Raw genomic sequence first — 17193 nt, 5'->3', positions numbered from 1 at the left:
ATTGTAGCAATCATTTAATATTCAGGAAACTACATCACTGAAGAAAAGGATAAGGTAACTTACAGCAATTTGTCTTTTGTCTGTTTCTCCTCTTTTATGATGAAGATCTAATGAATCAGTTAAGAATAATAAATCTGATAGCATTATATATCATAATAGAATTCCACTGTTTGTTTTGACAAATGCGCCATTATAACAGTGCATGTGTGGATGGAAGGATACAAGTCAAGTATTCCAAGATGGTGACATCCCAAATGTAGTCATAGTAGGAATCCATAGCATCATGACTGAAAAACAAATCAGTTAGCTTCTTCGAAAGCAGAAACATCTCAACCTCATTTTATTTTTTTAAAAACTCTTACCTGTTTTGTTCCTGCAAAGATTTAAAGGCTGTTTTGTAGTCGATTTCTCTGAGGAACTGACATAGAATTGCCACCTACATAAACAAAAATTTGAACTTTGTTTCACGAAATAGTACTTTTGGTTTCAGAGAGTATTCTCATATGAAGAATATATTCTTTATTATTCCTTCCTGACAATCACATTGAAAGGGTCAGGTTCAACCTATTTTATGTCTGACTAGTATTTTCTTCAGCAGTAATATAAATCACAATGTTTTTTAGGGTTTTGTTCACCTGAATGGGAAGCTGGGGGAAAAAAAAAACAAACAGCTCAAAATTGAACTGACAGATACAAAACTGGCAAGTGTCATGATACTCTAAGACATACACATGAATGTCTCACAACTGTCAAGTATAGAAGCACATTTGGGCAAAACTGAGTCTGCCAGTCTGGCTAAATACAAAGCATCTACTTCAATCAGATATGTTAGATAATGTTCACCTCTTTTAAAAAAAAATATGGAGGAGGGCTGGGAAGGTGGCTCAGTGGTAGAGCGCTTGTCTTGCATGCATGAGGCCCTGGGTTCAATTCCTCAGCACCACATAAGCAAAAAGAAAAAAGCCGGCACTGTGGCTCAAGTGGTAGAGTGCTAGCCTTGAGCTGAAGAGCTGAGGGACAGCGCCCAGGCCCAGAGTTCAGGCCCCACGACCGGACCCCACCAAAAAAAGGGAGGAGCTGGTCTCTGATGCTCATGCCTATCATCAGGAGGCTGAGATCTGAGGAAAGTCTGTAAGACTCTCTCTCTGGTTCTCCAATTAACCACCAGAAAATCAGAAGTGGAGTTGTGGCGCAAAGTGGTAGAACACTAGCCTTGAGTGAGAAAGCTCAGGGACAATGTCATGGTCCTGAGTTTAAGAGGGGGTTGGAGACATGACTCAGTGGTATAGTGCCTCCCTAGCATTCAAGGAGGATCTGAATTCAATCCACAGCACAACAAAAAGATTTCACATTATAAACACATTAAAAATTTACCTTAAAGTACACAAATCAGTGTTTAATTATAAAATTATACAACCACTAATATCTAGTTCTAAAATGTTTAGTATTCAGCTGACCCATACCCATTAGCAGTAGCTCTCCATTCCCTCTTCTCTCAAGGCTCTGATAACCATTAATCCACTTTCTATCTCGATATATTTGCCTGTTTTGAAATTTCGTATGAATAGAATCAAATATATGTGGACTTTTGTGTCTGTCTTAATTTGGGATAGTCTCTAAAGGTTTATCTATCTGTAATCCTTTTTTTATGTTTGAAATGCATTTCACTGGATAAACCACACTTTAGCCATTCACCACTTGAGAGACAATGAAGATTTTTTTTGGGGGGGGGGAGGGGGGCTGTTCCTGAGCTTTTTTGTTCAAGGCTCTACCCTGGTTTTCTGATGGTTAGTTGGAGAGTCTCATGGACCTTCCTGCCCCAGCAGGCTTTGAACCATGATCCTCAGACCTCAGCCTTCAGAGTAGCTAGGATTACAGGCATGAGCCATCAGCACCCGGCCATAGTCCAATACTTTTTATATAAACGCTAACATGATACATGAAAATAAGTCAGTACTGTAGTACAAACTAACCTGTGTGTGGCAATTCAGCAAAGAACAGCACTTTATCATTCTTTTTATTACCTACAAAAACAAAATTATGGTTATTTACAAAAATAAATTAACATGGACTATAAATGTACCACTCTGGTATAGGATATTAACAGAAGGCAGCTCCCGGGGTGAAGCAGAACAGAGAGCATATAGGAACTCTATATTCTGTTTGATTGTGCTCTGAAACTAAGCTGGTGGGAATGTAAACTAACACAACCATTCTGGAGGTTCCTCAAAAAGCTAAACATATGACCCAACCATATCACTCCTAAGCATCTACCCTGAGCAACAGGAACCAGAATACAAGGACATCTATACTTGCATGTTCATTACTGCAGTGTTCAAAATAGCCACGGTATGGAAACAACCCAGATGCCCAGCTACAGGTGAATGGATCCAAAAAAATGTAGTACCTATATATTCAATGGAATTTTGCCCAGCCATTAGTTAGATAAAATAACGGCATTTGGGGGCTGGGAAGGTGGCTGGCTCAGTGGTAGAGTGCTAGCCTTAAGCTGAAGAGAGCTGAAGGACAGAGCCCAGGCCAAGAGTTCAGGCCCTACAACCAACCCAAAAAAAACAAACAAAAAAAAGCATTCACAGGGAATAGATGGAGCTAGAACAAATCATATTGGCAAGATAAGCCAAGATGAGAAACACAAACAGCACAAGGTCTCCCTGATATGTAGATGCTGGATTCAAAACACCAAGATAAGATAAAGTAAACAAGATACCCATATACAGTGAAACCAAAAGAGGTCAGTCTTGAAAGAATAACACCCTATTGTAATACCCAAGTACCTCTTCATATGTGCTAAAATAATATACAGACTGAAAAGAATCCCAAAGACAGGAAACGAGGGACCTCTTCTTAATGTGTTGCATCATTTTTAGATGACTATATTCTTTATCTCATATATGAAATATACACATGTGAGGGAAGCTGGGAAGAGGGCGCAGAATCAGAGGAAAGCAGGTGAAAAATACAGCAGAGGGGCCTGTCATCTGCACTGGAAACTGATGAATGTGAACTAATCAACTTGAGCTGGTGATGGAAGGGAGGAACTGAGAGAGAAAGAGGAACAGCTGACACTAAGCAAAAGGAAAGAAATGTACATATCACCCAATCTAGTAGAAATAGTTCTATTGTTAAAGTCTGTAGGGTTCATAAGCTTTATAGATTAAGATAATGATGATTATTGTGAAGGTGAAAAGAAGTTTGTAACTTTAGCTAAGTATAACTATGCCACAGTACTGTGAAACTTATGTAATCACAATCTCAATAGAGAAATATTTGAGGGGGGAAAAAAAGCAGGGTATTGGTGGCTCACTCCTGAAATCCTAGCAACTCATCAGGAGGCTGAGATCTGGAAGATCATGGTTCGAGATCAACTAGGATTAAAAATAAAAAATTATGGGGGAGGGGGAGATGGGAGGACAGGGAGGGGAAACAAAGGAGGAGGCAACAATGCTTGATAAGAAATGTACTCATTTCCTTGCTCATGTAATTGTAACCCCTCTGTATGGTATTTTCACAATAAAAAAAAACTTACTAATAAACAAAAAATCACTGCAGTCCATCTCTTAAAAGCAGGACTAGATGTGCGACTCAAATGGGAAAGTGCTAACTTAGGCAAGCAGAAGGACCTGAGTTCAAACTGTGCCAGTACATTAGATTCTTATCTGCAATTAACCACCAAAATTCGGAAATGGATGTGTAGCTCAAGTGGTAGAGCACCAGCTTTGACTGAAAAGGCCAAGTGAGAGCTTGAGGCCCTGAGTTCAAGCCCCTGTACTGACACAAACAAAGGGGAAATGCTAACATTTATGTCAAAGTTTATTTACTGTAAGTATTGAAAATATTCATTTAAGTTACACTAGTGGCCTCAGAGAAAATAGAATGCATATTAAGAGAAAACAAAGCTAAGTGCTAGTGGCTCATGCCTGTAATTCTAGCTATGTAAGTGGCTGAGATTTGAGGATTGCAGTTCAAAGCCAGCCTGGGCAGAAAAGTCTGTGTGAAACTCTTATCTCCAATTAACCACTGAAAAACCAGAAGTAGAACTGTGGCTCACAGCAGTAAAACACCAGTTCTGAGCAAAAGAGCTCAAGGACTTGAGTTCAAGCCCCACAACCAGAAAAAATACTGAGAACATGAACAAAAACTGATATCAAAGATGGAAATGGAGAATAGATCAACAGGCACAAATTTGTTATTAGGGAAAATGAGTCCAGAGACTTAGAATTCAACATAACATAGTTAATAATACTATAATAATACTAGGTAGCTCAGTGGGAGAGCAGTTGCCTAGTATGGATAAGTCTAGGTTTGATACACAGAATCATAAAATGGTAATACTATACTATATACTAAAAATTTACTAGTAGAATTTAGGTGTTTATCCCACACACATAAAAAGTTAACTATGGAAAGTAATGAAACTAGTTTGTAGTAATCATTTGTCTATGCATATCAAAATACACACAATAAGGAAAAACTTAGGAATTCAGGAGATAGAAATAATAGAGAAAAAAAGTTGAGTTGATATCCATTGCCGGCAAGATATCAGTTGTCTGCAGGATCAAGAGCGTTAAATGTGATGTTCAAGATTTTGGCTTGGATAATTTAAATGGATTAAAATATTTACTATTTTGGAGATTTTTAGGAAAGCCAGGTCAATTTGTTATGAGGGGAGTATAGAAAAGACACAAGTCAGTTATGGACAGGTTGAGTTTGAAGTGGTTTGGGAAAATCAAAGTGAATTTGTGAATCATTTGTGAATATGGGCATTAAAAATATGGATAGCAACATGATCTAGACCAATAATCACATGTCAACTAACGGCTAAGTTCAGTCAAAAAGCTGCTAAGGAAGAAAAACATGTAAAAAGTAAGCAAGAAGAAAGCAAATCTAGGGGGAAGAGTTAGGGAGGTAGAGCAGGAAAGGATAGAGGGGAAAAACAAAGGAGGGAGTGACAATGCTCGATAGGAAATGGACTCATTATCTTATTCATGTAACTGTAACCCCTCTATACAGTATCTTTATAAAAAAAAAAAAAGACAAAAAAAAGCAAGCAAATCTACAAAGACTCACCTGATCTGTATAAACATCAGGGGGTACAGCCTTATTAAAGAAATCAGAACACACAGCTCCTGCCTGGAGATAATAGTGAAGTGCTGCTGAATACTGGTTTGTTGCTGAAGCAGGAAAAGAAAAGAATTCCTTGTCATGAATAAGAAATGGAAGAAATAGCATCTTTTGTAAAAATTAGGTTTAACTACAGAAATTAGCTAAAGCTGATGTAACCCATAGATAAAGAATAAAACTTTATATAGATTCAGGATATTACTAAGAAAAAAAAAGTCTTTAAAAAAAGTTTTGTCTCCGCCGGGCGCTGGTGGCTCACGCCTGTAATCCTAGCTACTCAGGAGGCTGAGATCTGAGGATCGCGGTTCAAAGCCAGCCCGGGCAGGAAAGACCATGAGACTCCTATCTCCAATAAACCACCAGAAAACTGGAAGTGGCGCTGTAGCTCAAGTGGTAGAGCGCTCGCCTTGAGCTGAAGAGCTAAAGGACAGTGCTCAGGCCCAGAGTTCAAGCCCCACAACCGACAAAAAAAAAAAAAAAAAAAAAAAAGGTTTTGTCTCCTAAAACTTGTTAGCCAAAAATTTAAGTTGTATTTCTCACTAAATTTAGTTGTAAAGTACAAATCTATGAGCCTAAACTCCAATACCACCAGAAAAAAAGAAAATGATAATAGAACAAAACACAGTACAGAATTTTACTGTATGGAAATATTTATTTCCCGTGTCTAAATTTTGAATCTGTATATCAGAGTCTGCATATAAAGTTCAAAATCTGTCAGATATTAAGGTCTTGATGATAACATCTTTTGGGGATGGGGAAAAAAACTAAAAATTAAAAAACAATTGCTTCAACATAATTTGGAGAGAAAACGATAAAAGTAGTACAGAAAAGACAGTTAGGTTCTATTTAAGCTAAATAACAATATGGACGTTCACTATACTTTTATTTCCACCTTTAAATGTTGTACTCTTAAAAAAAAAAATCAGGGGCTGGGAAGGTGGCTCAGTGGTAGAGTGCCTTGCATGCATGAGGCCCTGAGTTCCAATCCTCAGCATCACATACACAGAAAAGGTTGGAAGTGGCACTATGGCTCAAGTGGTAGAGCGCTAGCCTTGAGCTGAAAAGTTGAGGGACAGTGCCCAGGCCTAGAGTTGAAGTCCCATGAACAACCTCCCCCCCCCCCCCCCGAAAAAAAAAATCAACTCATGCTAGGTGCCAGTGGCTTATACCTGTAATCCCAGCTACTCAGGAGGCTGAGATCTGAGGATCATGGTTCAAAGCCAGCCCAAGCAGAAAAGTCCATAAGACTCTTACCTCCAATTAACCCTTCAAAAACTGGAAGTGAAGCTCTAGTTCAAGTGGTAGAGTGCTAGGCTTAAGCACAAAAAAAAACTCAGAACAGTGCCCAGGCCCTGAATTCTAGCTCAAGGACCAGCAAGTACATACACCAACTCCTAAAACACTGATCCTGAAATGACAACAGTCAGAAACTGTCTGTACAGTAAAAAGATATTGTAGAACTGTCATATACGTATGAAAATTCTGCTACATGTAATTGATATGTATTTTAGGAGTCATGGGCAGAGGGATGATGAGGGAGTGGAATTCCATTTCCAAGGATACAAATTATAGCCAAGAACATCCAGAGAAATGTTGAAATTTTACAAATAAAACTTCTTACAAATAAGCAACTTCTTGGATAATCCTTAAGGATGTTTAAGTAACTTCTTGGATTAAAAAAAAAAAAATCCAGGGTCTGGGAAGGTGGCTCAGTGGTAGAGCACTTGCATGGCATGCATGAGACCCTGGGTTCCATTCCTCAGCACCACATAAGCAAAAACAAAAAAAGCCTGAAGTGGCACTGTGACTCAAGTGGTAGAGGGCTAGCCTTGAGCCAGGCACCAGGGGCCCATGCCTGTAATCCTCACTATTGAGGAGTCTGAGATCTGAGGGTCATGGTTTGAGGCCAGATGGCACAGGAAAGTCCATTAGACTCTTATCTCTAATAAACTACTAAGAAAAAGCTGGAAGTGCCGGGCGCCAGTGGCTCACGCCTGTAATCCTAACTACTCAGGAGGCTGAGATCTGAGGATCACAGTTCAAAGCCAGCCCGGGCAGGAAAGTCTGTGAGACTCTTATCCTCAATAAACCACTAGAAAACTGGAAATGGCGCTGTGGCTCAAGCAGTAGAGTGCTCACCTGGAGCTGAAGAGCACAGGGACAGTGCCCAGGCCCAGAGTTCAAGCCCCACGACCGACCAAAAAAAAAAAAAAAGCTGGAAGTAGCACTGTGGCTCAAGTGGTGGAATGCTAGTCTTGAGAACAAAGAGGCTCAGGGACACTACCCAGGTCCTGAGTTCAAGCCCCAGGACCAATAGAAAAAAAGAAAAAGAACTAATCAATACTTACAAAAAAATAGTCAATATAAAAAATAAGTTGTCAATATAAAATTAAAAGCATCTAAAGCAAAGGATCTATACTTAAAAATGCCTATGTTAGTGACACACCTATAACACTACCTATTCTAGAAGCAAAATTGGTAGATCATGGTTCAAGACAAACCTAGACAGAAAGTTCAGAAGATCTCTTTCTCAACTGATAGCTGGACATAGTAGCATAAACCTGTCATCGTAGCTACAAGAGAAGCTGAGATTGGGCAGATCAAGGTTCCAGATAAAGCGTGGGGCAGAAAAATCCTGCAACTATCTCAAGAGAATAAAGCAAGAAATGGTTGTCCTACAATCCAAGCCAGGCTTTAAAAAAGGCTTAAAAAAGGTAGATTACAATGCAGTTAATATGCCAGGGAGGAAGTAAGACCTATTAAAACATAATCAGTGCTTACAGAGAATGAAGAAATAGCTCTGTGGTACAGTATCTGCCTACTACCAAGTGAAAGGCCCTGAATTTAAACCCCATTATTGCTCATACACACACACACAAAAGAAATAATTCAGTTTTATTCACTCTTTACCAAGAAAAAAATCAGTAATTCTTAAAAACAAATGCATAATATATTGACTTTTCCTTTTAAGAGCTTTTAACAAAATATGACAATCAATATCTCACTTACCAAAATAAATGTCTGCTTGAATAATTAACCAGGAATGGTTGTTTGGATTTATACTAAGTGCATATCGAACTAGCTCCTTCACCGTGATTGCTACAGCTTCAAAGTCTACAGACTGAAGGCTAAAGGGAAGACATTCAATATTAATTTTTACTTTAAAAGCTAATTTCACATCTATAAATGTATATATATAAAAAAACTCAGTATGTCAGTGGGCATAAATATAATAAAAGCCTTTCCTCTACTATTAGCATAACTTACAATCAATAAAAGAGAGACCCATCATTTCTTCAAATACTTTTTAAGTAATGTTACCTAAAACCCATCAAACACTAACAATATTACCGTGTGACCTAAAATCTACCTAAAGTTTCTTCCAAAGATAAATAACCCTTGGATTAGATGTTCAGTACCCCAAAGGTAGTCAGGGGTTAGATGTGGCGAATGTATTACTTAGTGTTTATTACAGCAACAGACTCAAGAAAAGGGCAAGGAGCAGAGCCAGCTGCTCTGAGCCTGAGCAACATAGAACTCTGAAGGCAGGGAATCAGAATATAGAACTATAGGATAAAGACAAAACCCAGGCCAGTACCCAAGAAACATAGCTGTTGCCTCTTCCCTCCAGGAAGCAGTAAAGCTCAGACCATAGATTCAGAAACACTTGAGGTTCAAGTCATGGCCCTATCATTACAAGATGAATTTGAGCAAAGTACTTCTGTTGACCTGAGGGGTCATCTGTCTTAGAAAACATATTAACTAAATTAGCACTCACAATTCTGCAGTAAATGCTACTTGTATCCATTGTAAAGATGGAGAATTGACACAAAAACAAGCTATCAAAGGTCATACCCCTAGTTGAGTGGGGGTTTTGATATCATTCAATTAATTACTCCTTTGATGCATTTATAAAAAACTGGAAATCAATCATTACAGTCTAAGCTTAAACTAAAGAAGTGAAAAACATAAGCATCGATGCCACCAGTTAATAAAGCAAAAATTGGAGGTTGTGAATGCAGCTCAGTGGTAGTAACTACCTACCATACTTAAGGCCATGAAGCTTAATCCTCAGACTGTCATGGAATATAACAAATTTATGTGAAAACTAGAAACACAACAGTAGGAAATCTTAAAGTCATGGTGTTATGAAACATCTATATTTCAATCATCAAAGAACGGTACTGCTTTGGAGCTGGGCGCCGGTGGCTCACGCCTGTAATCCTAGCTACTCAGGAGGCTGAGATCTGAGGATCGAGGTTCAAAGCCAACCCGGGCAGGAAAGTCCATGAAACTCTTATCTCCAATAAACCAACAGAAAACCAGAATTGGGGCTGTAGCTCAAGTGGTAGAGTGCTAGCCTTGAGCTGAAGAGCTGAGAGACAGCGCCCAGGCCGAGTTCAAGTCCCACAACCGGGGGAAAAAAAAAAAAAGAATGGTACTGGTTTGGGAAACAAGTCTTAGTAAGTAGAGGGCAGAGTTACCCATTCACTCTGACTCTCCAGTCTCTCTCTTTTTGGTACCAATACTGGGGCTTGAATTCAGGTCCTAATGCTATCACTCAAGGCTGATGCTCTACCACTCAAGCCACAGACCTCACTTCCAAAACTCTCTAATCTCTACAATAAAAATGGAAGAAAGTCATGTTCTTGCTGTATTGCCTGCTTATTCATGCATGCTTAGCATGCATGAGGCCCTGGGTTAGATTCCTCAGCACCACATAAGCAAAAAGAAAAAAAAGCCGGAAGTGGTGCTGTGGCTCAAGTGGTAGAGCGCTAGCCTTGAGCTGAAGAGCTGAGGGACAGCACCCAGGCCCAGAGTTCAGGCCCCAGGACCGGACTCAAAAAAAATAAAATAAAATAAAATAAAATTCTCAAGTGAGGCCGGGCACCGGTGGCTCATGCCTATAATCCTAGCTACTCAGGAGGCTGAGATCTGAGGATCCCGGTTCAAAGCCAGCCCAGGCAGGAAAGTCCGTGAGATTCTTATCTCCAATAAACCACTAGAAAACCAGAAGTGGCGCTGTGGCTCAAGTGGTAGAGTGCTCACCTTGAGCTGAAGAGCGCAGGGACAGCGCCCAAGCTCAGAGTTCAAGCCCCACGACCGACCAAAAAAAAAAAAAAACTCATGTGAGGGAAGTGAGAGAGGATTTCTTAAGCAAATAAGTTTCTATAGCAAGTAAGAGAGACACTGATAATCACAGTATTAGAACAAGGAATTATGAAACGTCATTTTCAAATGGGTAGTTGATTTTCCAATTCTACACATAGATAATCAGAGCCACTTAGACCTTCTTTTCTATCTGGAGGTCAAATACTTTACGTCCATCCACCTTTAGAACTATGCTAGGCTGGAGAATTGGCTCAACTGGTAGACTATTACCCAAGCAGGCATGAGGCCTTAAGTTTTAACTCTCATCCCAGGGAGTGATTAAAAAGAAGTTGGGCTGGGCACTAGTAGTTCATGCCTGCATCCTAGCTATTCAGGAGGCTAAGATCTGAGAGTCACAGTTCAAATCCAGTCTGGACAAGAAAGTCTGCGAGACTCTAATCTCTCTTAACCACTAGACAACCAGAAGTGGAGCTGTGGCTCAAAGTAGTGTACTGCTAGTCCTGAGCAAAAAAAGCTCAGAGACAGTGCCCAGGCCTGAGTTCAAGTCCCAGGACTGACAAAAGAAGTTGGTGTTGGAGGCATGGCTCAGATGGTAAAGCACCACTCAGTAAACAAAAGTGTCAGATACTGTGTACAAGTTCCAATCTCAGACAAAAAAAAAAAAAAAATTAAAAGGGGTTGGGAAGGTGCTTGCCTTGCATGCATGAGGTCCTGGATTCCATTCCTCAGCACCACATAGGCAGAAAAGGCTGAAGTGGTGCTGTGGCTTGAGTGGTAAAGCACTAGCCTTGAGCTGAAGAGCTAAGGGGCAGTGCCCAGACCCAGAGTTCAGGCACCATGACTGGCAAATAAATAAATAAATAAATAAATAAAAGGGGATGTTTTACCTGTAATTCTTTTTTGTTGTTTTCAGAGTTTTGCTGTGTACCTCAGACAGGCCTTAAACTTGCCCAGCTGAACCTGAAGCTGCAATCTTCCTGATCACAGCCCCCCAAGAGCCAGGATTACGTGCCTGCACCACCTACCATGCCTGGCTTATTTTTAGGAAGACAATTAAAATAACAGAGAAACAGAGTTGTTTGTAAAATCCTGAGATGTGTGGTCTTTTAACTACATTATCTAAAGATATCTACCATCAATAAGGATTTCTACATTACAAAAAACACATTTACTAAAAGCCATACAGTGCTCGCTTCGGGAGCACATGTACTAAAATTGGAATGATACAGAAGATTAGCATGACCCCTGTGCAAGAATGACACGCAAATTCGTGAAGCGTTTCATATTTTTTATACAACTTCGGGGAAGACTGGAGGAGATGGGGGAAGGAGTGGGAGAAAAAGGGAAGGGATAACAAGTTTTCAAGAAATGTACTTTTTTTTTTTTTGGTCAGTCATGGGGCTTGAACTTTGGGCCTGGGCATTGTCCCTCTGCAATTTAGGTCAAGGTGAGAGCTCTACCATATGAGCCACAGGGCCACTTCCGGTTTTCTGGTGGTTTATTGGAGGTAAGAGTCTCACAGACTTAACTTGACTAAGCTGGCTTTGAACCACAATCCTCAGATCTCAGCCTCATGAGAAGCTAGCTAGGATTACAGGCATGAGCCACTAGCACCCAGCTTGTACTTATTACATTACTTATGTAACTGTAACCCCTCTGTACATCACTTTGAGAATAAAAAAAATGAAATTTAAAAAAAAAGTCATAAATTACTTACTTGGGAATGGAAGATGGCCAAATAGAAATGTGCTCAGCTGTGATATCATTCACAATGTCTTCCTTTAAAAAAGAAAAAGAAAACAGGCTATTTTTCAACTGTGAGATTTACAAAGGAAGTTTTTTCAAATATTTCTTAAATGAGATTATAAAATACTGACCCGGACATTGTGAAGTTTCACAAAGAGTGACAAAATAATAGTCAAAACCAATGGTTCCTATGAGAAAGAAAACAGACTGCTTTAGTGTGTATGGGCATTACATGGCTCAAATAATAGCATGCTGCCAAAGAAGCACAAAGACCAGAGTTCAAACCTTATGCGACTTCATCAAGATACATACATACATATATACATATATATATATATACACATATATATGTAACTTATTTATTATTTACTTATTTATTTATCCTGACAATGTCAAAGACACCATGTATTTTCCTAAAAAAAATAACAAAATACACGCCTATAATCCTAGCTACTCAGGAGGCTGAGATCTGAGGATCATGGCTCAAAGCCAGCCTAGAAAAGGAAAGTCTGTGAGACTCTCATCTCTAATTAACCACTAGAAAATGGGAAGTGGCCCTGTGGCTCAAGCAGCAGAGCACTTACCTTGAGCTGAAGAGCTCAGAACAGTTCCCAGGCTCAGAGTTCAAGCCCCACAACCCACAAAAAAAACAAACAAAAACACCCTTCTGAAAACTTAATATCTTTTTTGGTTTAAATTAAGTAAGGTGACAATGGCGTACACCTATAATTCTAGTTACTCAAGGGATGAGATCTGAAGATCAAGATTCAAAGCCAGCACAAACAGAAAAGTCCATGAGACAATTATTCCAATTAACTGACCATAAAACCAAAAGCAGAGCTGTGGCTGAAGGGTAGATTGCTATCCTTGAGCAAAAGAAAATTAAAAGCTCAGAGATAGCATCTAGGCCCTGAGATCAAATGCCAGAACTGGCACAAAATAAATAATTATAAATACATTTTAATTTTAAACTTTAATTAAAAATACGGTGTATATACATGCACATCGCAGGAAAGCTGGGAGGAGGGCACAGAATCAGAGGAAAGCAGGTGAAAGAATACAGCAGTCGGGCCAATCAGCTGCACTGGACATTGATGAAAGTGAACTAAGCAACTAACTCAAGGGTGGTGATGGGAGGGAGGGAATGAGAGACAAAGAGGAGCAACTGACACTGAACAAAAGGAAAGAAATGTACATATCACCTGATTTAGTACAAATAATACTATTGTTAAAGTTTGTAGAATTCATAAACTTTGTAGATTAAGAGAATATTATTGTGAAGATGAAAAGGAGTTTGTGATTTTAGCTAAGTATAATGATGCCACAGTATTGTAAAATTTATGTAATCACTTAATCTCAAAGAAATATTTGGAGAAAAAAACTTAAAAAAAAAAAACCCACAGCACACAATTTGCACTAAAATGACCATTTAGCTGTCTGTATACCTTATGGTACTACCTCCAGGCTCAACTCATCATAGCACCTTTTTCTGAAGAAAAAGGCAGCATGGCTAGTAAATACTCCACTAGCTACCGCCCCACCCCACCCCCAGCCATCCTCTTAAGATTTTTTTTATCACTTTAAACTAGTATTTCTAGCTATCTCCAAAAGAGGTCATCTTTTCTTCCTTAAAAAAAGATTAAAGGATGAAACCTAGGCTATGACCATTGTATTAAAATGACATGAATCCTATCATTCAGAAAATAGAGATAGATTTTACACATTCAGCTGTATTCTGGAGACATCTTTACAATTTCAAAAATACCTGTTATGCTACCAGACCCTAGTGGCTCACGTCTGTAATCCTAGATACTCAGGAGGCTAAGATCAGAGGATCATGGTTCAAAGCCAGCCCAGGTAGGAAGGTCTATAAGACCCTTATCTGCAATTAACCACTAGAAAAAGTGGAGTTGTGGCTCAATGTGGTAGAGCATTAGCCCTGAGTGAAAGAGCTCAGACAGTGCCCAGACCTTGAGTTCAAGCCCCATGAGCAACAAAAAAAGTACTGTTCTATTGATTACAACATGATGATAAATGTAAAATAAAATTTTGCATTCGTATTTTTTCATTTTCTGTAAGGTAAATTATATGTATGCATATCAAGGGGTGATATGTGTGTGGGCAAGCAGTACTAAAATTTCAACTCAGGGACTAGGCAGGAGCTTTACCAGGTGAGTCATGTCTCCAGTTGTTATTGCTTTATTAATAGGGTCACATCTTTATGCCTGGGACAGATGGACCATAATTCTCCTATTTATACTTCCTGCATAGCTAGGGTGACAAGCACTTACTACCATGTCTAGCATTTATCAGTTGAGATCAATCTCAAAAACTTCACCTAGGCTAGTCTTGATCCTTCCAATTTCTGTCTCTGAAATAGCTAGAATTACAGGTGTGGGTCACCTTGCCTCAAGTAACAAGTCACTTAAGAATAACTAGCGGAAGTGGTACTGTGGCTCAAGTGGTAGAGCGCTCGCCTTGAGCTGAAGAGCTGAGGGACAGCGTTCAGGCCTAGAGTTCAAGCCCCATGACTGACAAAAAAAATAAAAATAAATAAATAAATAAATTTTGGGCTGGGAAGGTGGCTCAGTGGTAGAGTGCTTGCCTTGCATGCCTGAGGCCCTGGGTTCGATTCCTCAGCACCACATAAGCAAAAAGAAAAAAGCCGGAAGTGGCGCTGTGGCTCAAGTGGTAGAGTGCTAGCCTTGAGCTGAAGAGCTGAGGGATAGCGCCCAGACCCAGAGTTCAGTCCCCACGACCGGACAAAAAAAATATTAAAAAAAAAAAAAAAAAAAAAAAAAGAATCTAACTAGCCCTTGAAACACTCACTATTTTAAAGTCATTCTACAATGCAGAATAGTAATTAGACCAATAAGACTTACCCGTAATTTTTTGATAAAAGAAAGCAGTTCACTCCTACAAAATAAAATTTTATATATATTCAATATCACATATTGAAAAGAGAACAATAATAAAAATTATAGAGGAAGATTTACTAACTCTAGTTTGCACATATGAATTAGTTATTATGATTGTTATAATAAACCAAGGAAACATTTCCTCCGCTTTAATCACATGAGAATTCCTCATACTATCCAACCATTCTGATTTCATGTTGATTAAATTATTGATAGAAGAAATTTCCAAAAGTGTCCATGAAGGACCACTGTAGAAGTCTTAGAATTATATATCTTTCATGATATACAGAATAACTGTAGATGTTCTTAAAACAGTTACAAGTGTATAATGAAAGCTCAAAAACTGCGATTGATAAAAATAAATCAATACATACCGATACATTATGCCTAATGTAGATTCTCTCTGCTTTATTAAACTAACTCTGCCATCATTTCCTCTTTTGTGCTGATTAGACACACTACAGATTTGAACAACAACTTCCCAAAGATCTTTAGCTGTCCGTCTACTTTCTTTAGGGCCTGGAAGTTCTTTGCATGTGGCTGCCAAAAGGTGTCCAAGCTACAATACAAAAATCAAAAAACACACAAAAAGTAATTTATTAATTTATATAACAGTCCTATTCTTATGGCACACTGGAGACAGGTAACTTGCCAAACACAAGAAGCAGTTATGTATTCAATACAAGCTCCACCCCAGTGTGGAGCTTGAACTCTGGGCCTGGGCGCTGTCCCTCAGCTCTTTAGCTCAAGGCTAGCGCTCTACCACTGGAGCCACAGCACCACTTCCAGCTTTTTCTGTTTATGTGGTGCTGAGGAATTGAACCCAAGGCCTCATGCATGCAAAGCAAGCACTCTACCACTAAGCCATCTTCCCAGCCCCACGCCCTGAAGAATTTTAAGGGGTCATTGCCTACTGACAGATCTGAATCTGCTTGAGGAAAAGTGTATTTCAGTTCTGTCAAATAAACATTATTGTTTGTGAATACTTATAATTAAAAAAAAATAAGAATGTAGCTAGGTGTGGTACTGCATGCCTGTAATTACAGCATTTGGGAAGTTGAGACCAGATCATGATAAATTGGAAACCATCCTGGACTACCCAGGAAGACCCTGTCTAAGAACTAAACACCAAATAACATGTACAAAAGCATATACATACACATGCACACACACATGCATACATGTGTGCACGCACAAGCGCACGCACGCACACACACACACACACACACACACACATACATACACACACACACAAAACAAGTAAAAATGTCAAGCTGAAAACTGGTAGATCTGCCGGGCGCTGGTGGCTCACGCCTGTAATCCTAGCTACTCAGGAGGCTGAGATCTGAGAATCGCGGTTCAAAGCCAGCCCGGGCAGGAAAGACCGTGAGACTCCTATCTCCAATAAACCACTAGAAAACCGGAAGTGGCGCTGTAGCTCAAGTGGTAGAGTGCTCGCCTTGAGCTGAAGAGCTGAGGGACAGCGCCCAAGCCCAGAGTTCAAGCCCCATGACCCAAAAAAAAACAAAAAACAAAAAACAAAAAACTGGTAGATCTGTTCAAAGCAAGCCTGGGAAGAAAAGTCCACAAACTCTATCTCCAAACTAACCAGCAAAAAGCAGGGTTGGCTCAAGTGGCAGAGCATCAGCTGTAAGCAAGCAAGCCATGAGATCCTGAGTTCAAACCCTAGCAGCACTAACCACCTCCCCCAACCAAAGGGGGGGAAAAATATTGAAGTTGTACCTTCAACAATAGAGCTCCTACTTGGCAAGTACAAAATAACTTTTTTAAAAAGGTATTTGGTATAAACAGTATAATCTCACTTTTAAAAAATAATGTGTAAACTAGGTACCAGTGGCTCACATCTGTAATCCTAGCTACTCAAGAGGCTGAGACCTGAGGATTACGGTTTAAAGCTAGCCTGGGCAGGAAAGTCTGGGAGATTCATCTCCAATTAACCATCAGAAAACCGTAAGTGGAGCTGTGGCTTAAGGGGTAGAGCACTTGCTTTGAGCTGAAAAGCTCAGGGACAGTGCCCAGGCCCAGAGTTCAAGCCCCACAACTGACCGAAAAGAAAAGTGTAAGCTGGATGCCATTGGCTTATACCTATAATTCTAACTACTCAGGAGGCTTTAATCTGCCCAGGCAGGAAAGGCTATGAGATCCTTATCTCTAATAAACCACTCCACCCAACAAAACATAAAGTCAAAATAAAGTCAAAAGTTGTCGCTTAAGTAATAGAGTGCTCATCTTGATTTAAAAAAAAAAAAAGCTG

General features: G+C 39.5%; 1 protein-coding gene and 1 non-coding gene across 4 annotated transcripts in view; one reads left to right on the top strand and one right to left on the bottom strand.

Moving 5' to 3' along the window:
• Positions 1-17193, bottom strand: part of Ints8 (integrator complex subunit 8) — a 61008-nt gene that overhangs the window by 3269 nt on the left and 40546 nt on the right. For all 3 annotated transcript variants that reach the window (XM_069991087.1, XM_069991088.1, XM_069991089.1), the window contains exons 17-26: positions 15293-15477; positions 14883-14916; positions 12132-12188; positions 11972-12033; positions 8152-8270; positions 5089-5192; positions 1974-2024; positions 363-436; positions 223-287; positions 64-107 (exon numbers count right to left, since the gene is read on the bottom strand). In XM_069991087.1, coding sequence (XP_069847188.1) covers positions 64-107; positions 223-287; positions 363-436; positions 1974-2024; positions 5089-5192; positions 8152-8270; positions 11972-12033; positions 12132-12188; positions 14883-14916; positions 15293-15477 — 795 coding nt within the window. The remainder of the gene's footprint in view (positions 1-63; positions 108-222; positions 288-362; positions 437-1973; positions 2025-5088; positions 5193-8151; positions 8271-11971; positions 12034-12131; positions 12189-14882; positions 14917-15292; positions 15478-17193) is intronic.
• Positions 11440-11544, top strand: LOC138806428 (U6 spliceosomal RNA). Its single transcript, XR_011365872.1, has one exon. It is a non-coding gene; the product is annotated as a U6 spliceosomal RNA (small nuclear RNA).

The sequence above is a fragment of the Dipodomys merriami genome, unplaced genomic scaffold (genome assembly GCF_024711535.1).
Source record: "Dipodomys merriami isolate MVZ:Mamm:240054 unplaced genomic scaffold, mDipMer1.0.p SCAF_4, whole genome shotgun sequence".
NCBI lineage: Eukaryota > Metazoa > Chordata > Mammalia > Rodentia > Heteromyidae > Dipodomys > Dipodomys merriami.
The sequence above is the reverse complement of the archived record's forward strand: the minus strand, read 5'-3'. Positions and strand labels throughout refer to the sequence as shown.